General features: G+C 43.9%; 1 protein-coding gene across 1 annotated transcript; it reads right to left on the reverse strand.

Moving 5' to 3' along the window:
- Positions 1-2545: 2545 nt before the first annotated feature.
- LEPROT (leptin receptor overlapping transcript) lies at positions 2546-12813 on the reverse strand. The gene is made up of 4 exons (XM_059052764.2): positions 12706-12813; positions 7299-7374; positions 6061-6247; positions 2546-2703 (listed from the first exon to the last, which is right to left on the reverse strand). Exons 1-4 carry the CDS (start codon positions 12719-12721, stop codon positions 2587-2589), a joined length of 396 nt encoding a protein of 131 aa, XP_058908747.1. The 5' UTR covers positions 12722-12813; the 3' UTR covers positions 2546-2586.
- Positions 12814-13530: the final 717 nt, after the last annotated feature.

Below are 13530 nucleotides of genomic sequence, written 5' to 3' on the forward strand. Positions count from 1 at the left end.
GGAAAGGAGGTGGAAATTTACACTTTCCTTCCTTCAAACTGTTCACACTACCCTGTTGCCAAGATCCAAAACTCAGGCAGGTACTTTGAGTATTAAAGGTCAGCTATGTTAGGGTTTAGCCTTCCTCAGAAGGCTTGGCCTGGTAACCCATGGTAGCATGATATTGTTTCTGTGGGAAAAGTGTTTCAAAGTGTAAGCCAGTTGTTTGGAACATGATAGAGAATCTCTTCATAAGATTACTCACTTCTGGGCAATTCTTTATGTGCATTCTCAGTTTTAGAATGTAATCAATGTGCTTTGAATCTCCAAAGTATATTCTATTTTGTATAGAAAACAAATGAACCTTTTATAAGGAATTTTAAAATGCCCAACATTTGTGTTACCGAGATGAAACTTTTGTACCGTATATTCATATACAGCAATACTCCCTACTGACATTTATTACTTAAATGATACTAGGTGCTGCAGAATAAATGTCTCTGTTTCATACATATAGCAAATCCAATAACCTATCACTTCGATAAACCATTCCATTAGTAGGGAATAACTACAAGTATTCTATATGCAAGTGCTTTATATCATTCTAGAAATACAATCAAGAGGCAATGCTTTAGGGCTACACATTTAGGCTACCTTGGTTATTTAAAATGTGTATAAGCAACAAGGGCACTTTTGCAAAAGGTAGTATAAATTAAACAGCATCTCCATCTTAGGAAAAGAAAAGCTATTACAAGCCAGGTACACATCCAAAATGGTATCTTACAACTTCCTGCTATTATTCTAATGCAGGACAGATTATTGCTCACAACTGCACATTTCAGAACACAAAGAAATTTTCATATTTTTGTTACCTTTTAAGCAAGGTGACATCAGAATAAAAACCTTAAAAATTAAGCTTTTCTTTTCTGTTAAAAGTAAAATTTATTATAATACAGTAAGTGTTATTAAAAATGCTGGTTAAAATTATAAAGTGTCTATATAATTTTTCTAATATAAATATTGGAAATAACTTTAACAGTTCTATACATACATAGTACATTGAAAACATAAAATCATGCATAAGGCTAAAATATCACTTTGCATATTATCCTTTTAGGTATCACTCTTGTCTTCTCCTCCTCCCAGCATCATTCCAGAATATGAAGGGGTTACAAACTTCAAGGTTTCAGTGTCTTGAATGTATGTCTGTTATCACACATTAACAATGCTGTAAAATCATTGCTTATATTCTAATCACGTGGTTCTAGTTCCCATATTTCCCTTTCTCGATAGGCCTTGGGCAAAAAGTTGAGCTAGAAACCTGTGATTACAGGACCCAGCATGACATGAATGCTCAATGATTCATTTAAAAGTGGCATAAAGTGTTTTATATATATATATATACACATATATATATGTATATATATATTTTTTAAAAGTCCTACAGGACATGAAAGACAAGTACATCATATGTAAATAAAATTAAGCAGCTCACCCTCTGCTTGCTTACTTGGCTCCACATCTCTATAGAAAGGAGAAGCCGAGCCATGAAGAAGACAGGGCAAATCAGAACTGCTGCGAGTGTGTGTGTGTCTGGGGGGGGCCGGTGAAGGTGGGTGGGCAGCAGCACAGGGAAGGAACTGGGGAGAAATGTCAGATTATGAAGGGAAATTAAATGGCATTGCTTATCCATTCTTCCCCATCCTGCTAAAGCAGGCGCCGGTTCCAGCCCAGCCTCCCTCCCCTGCCTCCCAGTGAGGGATCTGTCCCCCCAGCACTGTGAAGGCAGCCACTGCCTTTCAGACAATGTGAAGCCATAGCTGCTCCCTACTGAGAACACTTCACAAATGTGAGGAACAGCCTGTAAAGTATAGGTTTGGACAGTTCACAAATTCCAAGGACAGTCTGAAGTAGGCCTCAACACGAGGGGCAGGGGAAATAGTTTTTACAAGCAGCTAACGCCCAGAGAGGCTAAGGGGTTCAGCCAAGGGGAAGGCAATACTTCTTCCTTCATGACAGCGCTTCTCAGACTTTAATGTGCCTGAGATTCACTTGGGGTCTCATCAAAATGTATTAGGTGGAGGATGGGGCCCCAGACGCTGCATTTGTAATAAGCTCCTATGCACCACGCTTCGAGATGCTGTTGCTCTTGGTCTATGGACCACACTTGGAGAAGCAAGAGTCCGCAACATAAAGAGGGAGCCGCCTCTGTCTCTCTGGGACACAGGTATATCTTGGAAGTCCTGGGCAGAGCTGAGACAGCCCCGGCGCTATGTGCCCACTCAAGCACATCCCCGGGACAAAGGTGGAGATGCAGCACACTGAGTGAGCAACTGCCTACAAGACTGAGTTAACATTTTCTGAGAGCACCATGACTATATGAAAAGCTAAACAAATAACATAATTCAACTTGAGTAAATGGAGAGGTCTAATGGCTAGGAATAAAACTAACCTTTTCCCCATGTAGTCCTCCTTAAAGTGAACATGATTACAAAGGTATAAAGAAACAGTATATTAAATTTCAGAGTAAAAGGCCACATGTGCACAAATATACATACAGTATGAATTCTAAGAAATTAAATGCATTTTATCAGATTAAAGCATGTGCTACCACTGCTCCCAGCTAAAATCATCTCCTCTTCCAAATACAAGGAAAAAACCTTGAATTGTAAGGAAAATCACTGCATTGCCTGCCAGCACCAGGCCACAGGCTCCCCACTTGATCTGAAACACAAAAAAAGAGGATTAAATCTTTACTTTCTTTATACTGTACTCTTTGCAAATCTGTTATTTTCTGCTTTAGAAACATCCAGTGAAATAATCCATAAAACTGCTAAAAGGCTTAATAATCTAATAGATAGGAGAGAGTCAACTGTTCAGTAATTAGTCTAATTACTTCGTGATGCTTATTAATTAAGTCTGGTATCATCCTTAATGTTTTCCCCGTTAGACATATTTCTCTACTTGTTTTCAGTAGACAATGACTGCCTTAAGTAAAATACATGAAGCAAGATTACAAAGGGTCCAATTACAATATTGGGTACTGAAAGTTCTGTATGTATTGCCTTCTTTCATGAAAATAGGAATTGGAGAGTTACAGATTGATTTGTTTCTTTTCTAGGCAAGAAAAGGTTTTAAATAATACTCTGCATGCAAATAAAAAGAGCTTTCCAGCAGGGCAGATAATTTTCCAGAGGCACAGTTGGGGATGAGAGTACCCTCTAGTGGGCATTTTTTGTTTTAATTTAACAAATAGAAAACATCAATGAAAGTTTCCTCATAAAACGTGATGCAGTATTTGAAAGGTAAAAATAGAAATCTTTAGGGCAAAATTTAAGAAGTACTAGTCTAAGGCACAAGAAGAATAAGATCATGAAAATATGACATCTAAAACCTTCCATGCAGACTTCCCTGATGGCGCAGTAGTTAAGAATCTGCCTGCCAATGCAGGGACGGGTTTGATCCCTGGTCCAGGAAGATACCACATGCTGCGGAGCAACTGAGCCTGCACACCACAACTACTGAAGCTCATGCGCCACAACTACTGAGCCCGCGTGCTGCAACTACTGAAGCCCGTGCTCCTAGAGCCCATGCTCCGCAACAAGAGAAGCCACCGCGATGAGAAGCCCACGCACTGCAATGAAGAGTGGCTTCCGCTCGCTGCAACTAGAGAAAAGCCCACGTGCAGCAACGAAGACCCAACACAGCCAAAAATAAATTTAAAAAAACAAACAAAAAAAAAAACTTCCATGCTTCTGTTATCTAGACAGAGTTCAAACTGGCCTGGTATTCCAGACCCTTCCCAGTCAGGCTTCCCCAGCCTTTCTATCCTCAATCTCAACCACTCCCATTTTGCACCATCATACTGGACTGCTCCTTATTCCACATACTGCATTTTTGCACTTGGGTGCCATTCCATACAATAGCCTTCCCTACTTTACTCAAAACATTATTTATCCTTAGAGGCCACATCAAATGCCAGTTGTAATTTCTCTCTTCTCGGTGCTCCTATGGCATTCTTATCATGTTTTAATGACCACACTTGGTATATTTATAGTACACTTGTCCATCAGGCTAGTTTCTGTGCTCTTTGAGAACAGAGACAGTATCTGGTTCTTATTCCTAGTGTCCTACAAATAGCATATGCTCCAAAGATGTTTACTGCATGAATAAATAACACTTGTGCAGATCTGATATTCAATGCCCCAAGTAAGAGTTTCATGAAGTTGAAACAGTATGTAATTGGAGGAAATAAAAGCAAATAGTATGAAAGACAGTGAATGTCAAACAACCGAATAAATTATACCCATAATGTATATTTCAGAGACAAAAAGAAAAATTTTATATTGGGTATCAATGAAATAAAGTGCATATTTTATGTCAAGACAAGAAAAAATTAAACATAAAAATTTTCTCTGCCTGTTTAGGCATCCTCCCTCCCCTTCAGTGTATACTGTGCATCTGCATTAACCAGGCTTCCTTTGGAGGGACATAACTTTCCTTTTTAATCTCATAAAGGGTCACAACTGCTTAGGAGATAACCTTCCTTCTTAATCCTGTAAGGGGCCACAATTACCCATGACCCACTACTTACTTTATACATGCCAATCTGGATTGAGTAAATTGTCAATAGTATGTCATTTGACATATAACCATTTGTCTCTAAAACTTATGTAACTGTGCTTTGATCTCTAACATGTGGAACAGTCATCTCCCGGGTTATGATCCTCAGGTCGGCTCAAATAAAATTTTCCATTTCTTTTTTAGGTTGATGATTATTTTTTTTCTTCAACAATATGAAGATGTCATCTTATTCACTGTATCTTCTAGTAGCTGTACAGTTGTCCCTCAATATATGCCTATTGTGTTGAGGATTGTGTCTATGATCTTATTTGCAGGAGAATTTGATATGTTGTGATTTATAATAAGAATTTGGTCTTTGTCCCCATTTCTTGCACAGAGCTTCTAAAACCCTTGGAATTTCCTAAGTGATGAGAGTGGTAAAGGTGACTTTTTTTATGCGAATGAGGTAACTTTGGAAAGCACCTAAGGATGGAAGCCAGTTGCAGGAGGAGACAACCATGTGACTAGACAGAACTTTCAGTCCCACCCCCCAACCTCCAGGGAGAGGGGGCTAGCGGGCTGGAGGTTGACTCCATCTCCAGTGGCCAATGGTTTGATCCTTCATGCTTATGTAACGAAGCCTTCATGAAAACTCAAAAGGATAGGATTCGGAGAACTTCCAGGTTGATGATTTGCTGCTTTGGGGAAAGTGGTACCCTCAGAGAGGTCATGGGAGCTCCCTGGTCTTTCCCCACACCTTGCCCTATGCATCTCTACCATCTGGCTGCTTCTCAGTTATATCCTTTTATAACAAACTGGGAATCCAGTGAGTAAATGGGTTCCCTGAGTTCTAACAAATTAATCGAACCCAAGGAGGGAGCCATGGGAACCCCTAATTTATAGCCAGTCAGTCAGAAGCACAGGTGACAAGCTGGACCTGTGACTGGCATCTGAAGAGGGAGGCAGTCTTGCGGGAGTGAGCCCTGAACCAGTGGAATCTGCTGCTATCTCCAGGTAGACAGAGTCAGAATTGAGCACAACTGTAGGACACCCAGCTGGTGTGGAAGAATTGTTCCTCAGTGGTGTGGGGAACAACCCCCTCGAACCACACACACACACACACACACACACACACACACACACACACACTGGAATTAGGTGATCAGGACCCCTTTTGATGTTGACTTTGGAACTAGAAGAGTATTGCTATAGTAGTCTCTGGATGGCCCTACAATAAAAGGTAGGGATTTCAGAACAATTCTAGAAAATAGCTTACAGTCGAAAAAGCAAGAAATCACTTGGTCTGGCTAAAAGTTGTAAGAAAAACAAATAAAGCGTTCTGCAAACATGGGCAAGATACCGACAGGTAGCTCTAAATTGGGGGAATAGAGAAACTAAAAATATGCCTGGCCTTGAGGATTAAGTCAAAGCAGGGGAAATGAAATTTGTGGTTGCAGACGCAGGCCTATGGAGTAAACTCAGCAATAACTGGGCAAAACAATAGACAACAAAACTTACCACGGCCACACGAGCAAGAATAACAGGAAATCCAAAGGCAGAAACAACAATTCCGGTAGTGAAAAAATAAGCCAGTTCCCGACAGGCACTACTTGTTGCATCGGAGTCATATGTTGCTCGTTTGGCAATGAAATAGGGGATGGGAGAGATGGCATGGAATATCAGGACAAACAAGGGCCAGTAAACACTGTTGGTTGCACCCAGAAGAAACCCAAAAGGAAAAGTTACAGTTACATCACAATTAAAGATATATTACTGTTTCAAAGTTAATATTACTTTAAATGTCTAGGTCAACGATTATTTTCATTTGTCACTATTAATACATGAGATGATTTCTACCAGGAACAGCTAAGAAGTAGCGATCATTAAAAATTACTAGTCCATTAATCTGTAGATAACTTATATTGTGTTAACAAACAACTACACAATGTAAAATCTAGAATCTTTATTGTTTTCTGTACTACTGAGCTGTAATTTCTTTAGGGACAGAACCTTAACTTAGTCATCTTTGCTTTCCCTATAGAACATAGAACAGTGCCTTGCACATGCTAATTCAACAGGGATCTTTTGAATGCACGCAGGTAGAAACTTTCACTTGCTTGGAATAAAACCCAGATTCCTTGCCCTGGCCTACAAAGCTTCACATGATTTGGCCAATTTCTTCTGTTCATTCTGTGCCATCTTCCCTTCGTTTGCTCAGTCTGTAGCCACGCCAGCCTTTCTGTTCCTTAAACACTCCCTCCACCTGGATGCTCTCCCCTGACTCATCAAGCCTGATAAGCTTATTTATCCACCAAGTCGCAGCTTAAAGACAACCTCTTCTATGCAGCCCTCCCTGACTCTCCCAGGGAAACTCAGAGTTACTTTCTCAAAGCTCTCACTATACTCTGTACACTTTCTACTAGAGCTGTCAGCTTATTGACTGGACTGTTTACCTGTCTCTCACTCATAACTATAACTGTAAGCTCCTTGAGGACAGGACTGTGTCTCTTCATTCTTGTGTCACCAGCTGGTTCAGAGGAGGTTTTCAATAAATGCTCATTAAATGAATACATCAATTTTAAAAAGAGCTTTTGTCTGCACAAATACAAGTGACCCAGGAAGGGACTGGGTTCATAATTTGGACTTCATTAACTCATCGGTTAGAGCTTGGTGCTAAACTGACCAAACTCCCTAATACCCATACTAACAGTGACAAAGACACACAAAAAATAGTTCTTTTGGAAATCATAACTTACCCATAATCCTCTAAGGCACATCCCAGCATAAGAAAAGTCAGCCCAATAGCCCCACTGAAGGATAATGCCACAAGAGCTGTGAAAAATAAAACCAAGAGTTATAGGTCCCAGTGGTTGTCAGGGACTGGGGGCGGGGGAAGAGGAATGGGGAGGGACTCTTTCGGGGTTGATGAAATGTCCTGGAATTAGAAAGTAGTAATGGTTGCACAACCTCGTGAATATACTAAAACCCATAGAATTTTACACTTTGAAAAGGTTAATTTGGGGCTTCCCTGGTGGCGCAGTGGTTGAGAGTCCGCCTGCCGATGCAGGGACACGGGTTCATGCCCCGGTCCGGGAAGATCCCACATGCCGCGGAGCGGCTGGGCCCGTGAGCCATGGCCGCTGAGCCTGTGCGTCCGGAGCCTATGCTCCGCAACGGGAGAGGCCACAGCAGTGAGAGGCCCGCGTACCGCAAAAAAAAAAAAAAAAAAAAAAAAAAGGTTTATTTTATGACATGTGAATATATCTCGATTTTAAATGTTTTAATAAAAATAAGAATGCAGTGATTTCCTTATTTCATTGGTTGATGTTACATTTGACAAGCAAATGACCACCTATGTGCATCATTTTTAAATCATCAGGTGGAGAAAGAGCTCAAGCCTTTCCAGTACTCAACCCCTAGCTAACATATGAATTCCCTCTATATTTGTCCCAAGAGCTAGCCATCCAGTTGATATAACTCCACTGAAGGGAAACTCACTAACACCTGAGGCAGGTCATTTCATTCTGATAGTCTTTAAATGCTGAAAACCCTTTTTCCTTAAATTGAACCCCAAACTGCCTCCTAGTAATATATACCCTTTGATCATTGTGCCCTCCAAACCACAGTGCTTCAAGTATTTGAAGATTGGTGCTTCCCAATTAGTGTCCCCTGAATATTTATTCCCTGCATCTGTTACACGAATCTTTGAGGAGGCAGGAACATGCTTGTTTTGTCCACTGCTGAGTGGGAGACAGAATGTGAGTTGTTAAAAAATCTTGAGCTCTGAGTCACTAACATGGGTTCAAATCTTAACTCTGTCACTGACTGGTTGTGTGACCTTGGGTAGAAGGTGAACCTCTTTAAATCCGCTTTTTCACCTGTAAAATGCAAATAATGGTGCCACCTTATTAGGGAGTTGATGGGAATCAAATGAGATAATCTATGTGAAGGGCTTGGATGTGCTTTGATAAAGGCAGCAATCAAAAGCACAGGACACTGAATTATCCAAATATTCCTCTGAAAAAAACCCATAATACTCAAAATTAGTCACTGACTAAACTAATTAACATTTTGATTACTTCCTTTTACTTCAAAGGCAATTTGGGGAGACTTTTATAGGAAGATACCAAGGTGATTTTAAAACATCTGGGAGTATACAGATGTTAGGGGACAAGGAAGCACTGTCAGTTTTATACATTTTTCCATTTAGCACATGTCACTTTTGGGAAAAAAAAATGTACAAAAGTAACTTGTCCCGTATTGTTTCATTACAGATGATCTTTTCCTCATTGGCTTTGTCCCCTGCCCGTGCCTGATCACCTGCACTACTCTCTCCTCTGGGAGACCATTCAAAGCTAGGAATCATAGATCTCTTCCTTCTGTTCTGGGACACCAGTCACTCAAAGGTCACAACTATAACGCCAGTTGATGCTCTTTACCCCCCTTTTTCTTTTTCAGGAATTGCATCCTCGGCCATCTCTTAAACTTGGAGCTAACCAGGAATAGAATTTCATCTCTCTTGTCACTTCACACTCTTGCTGGGACACTGCATTCAACCCCAAGCTCCCTGGTACCACAAGGACCCAGCTACATCTGATGCTGCAGCCCAGAGTAGGTCCTAAGAGCTTGGCCTGCACCTCCAACTCCAATCTGGACTTCTGTGCGTAGCCAACAAGGACCTCAACTTCAACATGTGTAAAACTGAAACATCCCCGCCTTCTCCTTCCAAACACATACTTCTTCCCTTTGAAGGTTCTATCTTCAAAGACCGACACCAACCCTACACTCCGTTTTCTAGAAAATCAGTAAGTCAAGGTGACTCAGTCTCCCAGACCTCACTCAAACACACTGCTAAAGACTGAATGACTGGGCTTCCCTGGTGGTGCAGTGGTTAAGAATCCACCTGCCAGGGCTTCCCTGGTGGCGCAGTGGTTGAGAATCCGCCTGCCGATGCAGGAGACACGGGTTCGTGCCCTGGTCCGGGAAGATCCCACATGCCGCGGAGCGGCTGGGCCCGTGAGCCATGGCCGCTGAGCCTGTGCGTCCGGAGCCTGTGCCCCGCAACGGGAGAGGCCACAACAGTGAGAGGCCCGCGTACCGCAAAAAAACAAACAAACAAAAGAATCCACCTGCCAATGCAGGGGACATGAGTTTGAGCCCTGGGCCAGGAAGATCCCACATGCCATGGAACAACTAAGCCCGTGCGCCACAACTACTGAGCCTGCGCTCTAGAGCCCACGAGCCACAACTACTGAAGCCCACGGGCCTAGAGCGGGTGCTCTGCAACAAGAGAAGCCACTGCAATGAGAAGCCCGCGCACTGTAACAAACAGTAGCCCCCGCTCGCCGAAACTAGAGAAAGCCCACACACAGCAACAAAGACCCAACTCAGCCAAAAATAAATACATAAAAATTTTTTAAAAAAAGATGGAGTGATTGTCTCTCTCCCCACAAATTCATATATTAAATCCTAAAGTCCAATGAGATGGTGTTAGGAGGTGATTAGGTCCTGAAGGTGGAGCCCTCGTGAATGGGATTAGTACCCTTATAAAAAGGACTCCACAGAGCTTCCTTGCCCCATGTGAGGACACAGCAAAAACATGGCTGTCTAGGAACCAGGAAGCAAGTCTTCACCAGACAACAAATCTGCTGGCACCTTGATCTTGGAGATGGAACTAAGAAATAAATGTTGTTTAAGCCACCCAGCTTATGGTATTTTTGTCCTAGCAGTCCTAAAGGACTAAGACAACCACCTCTTCTCTTGTGCCCTCAGCTACTGTCCCCGTGTAGACCCTTATCATCTGATGCCTGCCTTCATCTAATGACTCTGCCAATCCATCCTTCACACAGCAGACAATGATGTCTCAAATACATAAAGCTGGTGTCACCCCTTCACAGTTGCTTTCACAGCCTATGAGTTGTTCTAGCACTGGAGGCGCAACTCTGCCCCGCGTCACATGTTCTCTCCACTGGAATAAACTCTGCCCTCACCCCATCCTTTGCCAGGTGAAGCCTTACTGAACTTTTTAGATTCAGGTCAAGAATTGCCTCTTTTGCGAAAGTGGTCCCCTTCCTCCCTGGAGCAGGGTTCAATAATCCCATCTGTATTAATTTCCTAGGGCTGCTATTAATAATGTGCCACAAACTGGGTGGCTAAGAAGAACAGAAATTTATTCTCTCACAGTTCTAGGGGCTTGACACCTGCTCCCTCTGAAGCTCTAAAGGAAGACTCCTTCCTTGCCTCTTCCTAACTCCTGGTAGTTGCCTACAATCTTTGGTCCTCCCTGGCTTGCAGTTGCATCGTTCCAATTTCTGCCTCTGTCTTCATATGGTATTCTTCCTATATGTCTCCATGTCCAAATTTCCCTTTTCTTATAAGGACACTAGTCCTTGGGTTAGAGTCCAACTAATCCAATATCATCCAAACTTGATTACATCTGCAAAGACCCTACTTCCAAATAAGGTCAAATTCACAGATACTGGGGAGTCAGAACTTGAACATATTTATTTGGGGGACACATTCAACCTACAACACCATCTTTGTGCTCCCATTGTATCTGAGCACACCTTAGACATTTAAACAGTAACAATTATTTCCAGCTCTGTCAAACAACAATAACTTCTCATTTATCTTTTTATTCCAAGCCTCAGGCATACAGTAGTCCCTCTTTAAAAGTTTAATAATCTGCAAAAAGCTTCCTTTCCTTAGTCCTTTTCCATTTCATAGCCTATCTTCCTTGTTACTGTATCACAATTTCTAACACATTCACACATAAACATTATTATGTGATGGTTTCCGGGCATGACTAAACACAGTGTAGTGCTGATACTTGTCATCTGCTTTCTGCATTGGCTTCAAATGAATATATTTCACAATGGACACTGTCCAAGTAAATCATGTTTACTACATTAATGCCGAATATAAAAGTCAGCCAGAAATAATTTTAAAATGTGTCTGCTACTAACAGTTTCACACTCAGCTAAATTTCAGAGTGAACACACACGTGTACAAAGACACCCATACGCATGTTTACAGCACATGTTGATTAACTGGAGAGGGAAGATCTTCGGGTACAAATATCAAGGATAGGAACTCCTACGTGGAAACAGTTACGCTACTCTATTCAAAGGATTAGAAATCTAAGGGAGTCCTACCAAACCAACAGGAAACCTTCCAATAACCTCTCCTACAACTGCCATTCCCCATTCCTCGGAAGGCAAATAGATGAGGGAACTGGTGTTCTTGGTATCCCTTTTTAAATCAACTGCCCCATTCAAAAACACGTACTGCACAAAGACCTACTGTATAGCACAGGGAACTACATTTAATATTTTGTAATAACCTGTAAGGGAAGAGAATCTGAAGAATACATAATATACATAATTTACATATATATATCTGAATAGCTGTGCTGTAGACCTGAAACTAACACGATATTGTAAATCAACTACACTTTAATTTTTTAAAAAGTCCTGCACAAACACAACCTTCTTGTCTGTCCATAAATGAATAAACGCTGATGAAAGCAGCGATAAAATTCCACCTAATCTACTCTCCACAATTAAGACCAATACAGCATTTCAGGGCGCTTTCCACTGACACCCGCCTGCAGCCAACTCTGCCTAGTTGGAAAAATCATCGGGAACAACAGATTTAAGTGCCCCAGTGCCAAGACAATGGCTCCGCTGGAAGAAACGGGAAACTCAGCGAAGCGGCAGGAAAAGGGAGGAGAGGCATTAGGGTGGACATGTCAGGAAGTGAAAGCCCAGTTTAAAACTCGGCAGAGGAGGGGGTGGGGGGACGCTCCCAGGAACTGGGAAGGAACCGGGGAGGTGATGCCCGCCGGGGCTAGCCGGGGTCTCCCGGGGAGGAACTGCTCCCGGCGAGGGCTCCGCCTGCAGCGACCCGGACACTCCGGGAGAAAGCGTGAAGGCCAGTATCCTTGCTGAAAAAGGGTTGAAGTTCCCCAAAACACGTCTCCACCCGTACCCCAAGGGGAGAAGGGAGCAGGCGAGCTGCTTCCCACCGGGAAATGAGGGAAGGGTGGCAGGTCTGGGGGAGGCCGTTCCCCACCCACTCGCTGAAGGCGCAGCTCCAGGCTCAGCCCGGAGCCGAGGCGGAGATTCCACGGCAGGACCAGCGAGCCGGGGACCTCGGATGTACCTTTAACGCCCGCCATGTCTCCCGAGCTGGGGCCGCAGCTGCTTCCGGCTTCTTGCCACAGCCCCTGCCCCCGCCCAGGCCCGGTCCAGGGCGGTACCTAGGGTGCCGAGCCCGCCCAGCCACGCAGAGCTCCGCCCCTGCCGAGCCAGATCTCCCCGGTCCCCGCTACACAGAACCCCGCCCCTGCCAGTTCCGACAGATCTTCCCCATGGCTCAGCCACTCAGAGCCCCGCCCCTGCTGGTCTCCACCCCCACCACTCAGAACCCGCCCCTGCCGGTCTCGATCGACGGTTCCTGAGGCCCAGCCACCCAGAGCCCCGCCCCTGCCGGTCCGAGCCCGCCCCCGCCACTCAGAACCCGCCCCGCCCCTCAGAACCCGGCCCTTACCCCGATCACGCTGATAGGTTTGCCATGCAAACTCGCTCTCTCTCCGTAGCCGCGACTTTGCTCCACTAGCTCTCCTGCTAGGTCCTAAGCGTCTGCATAATCCCGGAAGTGGCCCCAATCTCCTCTCGTCCATCTGTGGCTGGGACCCTGGCTCCGCCGAGCCGCTAGGTACGCGGGCCCAGACGCTCCCCCGCAGCCCACTCGGGACGCGTCCAGCACGGCGCGGAAGGAATCTCTGCGTGAGAGTGGAGAAGATGGAGAGGGGACTCGGAAAATTACAGTCGGTAGAGGAAGAAGGAATACCCTCTTACTCTGGCATTACATTCTCGAACCCTAGCGTGCGTTTGTGTGCCTGTCTGCGTTTACGTAGCTGTGGCTATGGTGGAGGTAGGGATGGGGACATCAGAGAAGAGGCCCCGAAGATCCTCTTGTTTACTT

This window comes from Kogia breviceps, chromosome 1 (assembly GCF_026419965.1).
Source record: "Kogia breviceps isolate mKogBre1 chromosome 1, mKogBre1 haplotype 1, whole genome shotgun sequence".
NCBI lineage: Eukaryota > Metazoa > Chordata > Mammalia > Artiodactyla > Physeteridae > Kogia > Kogia breviceps.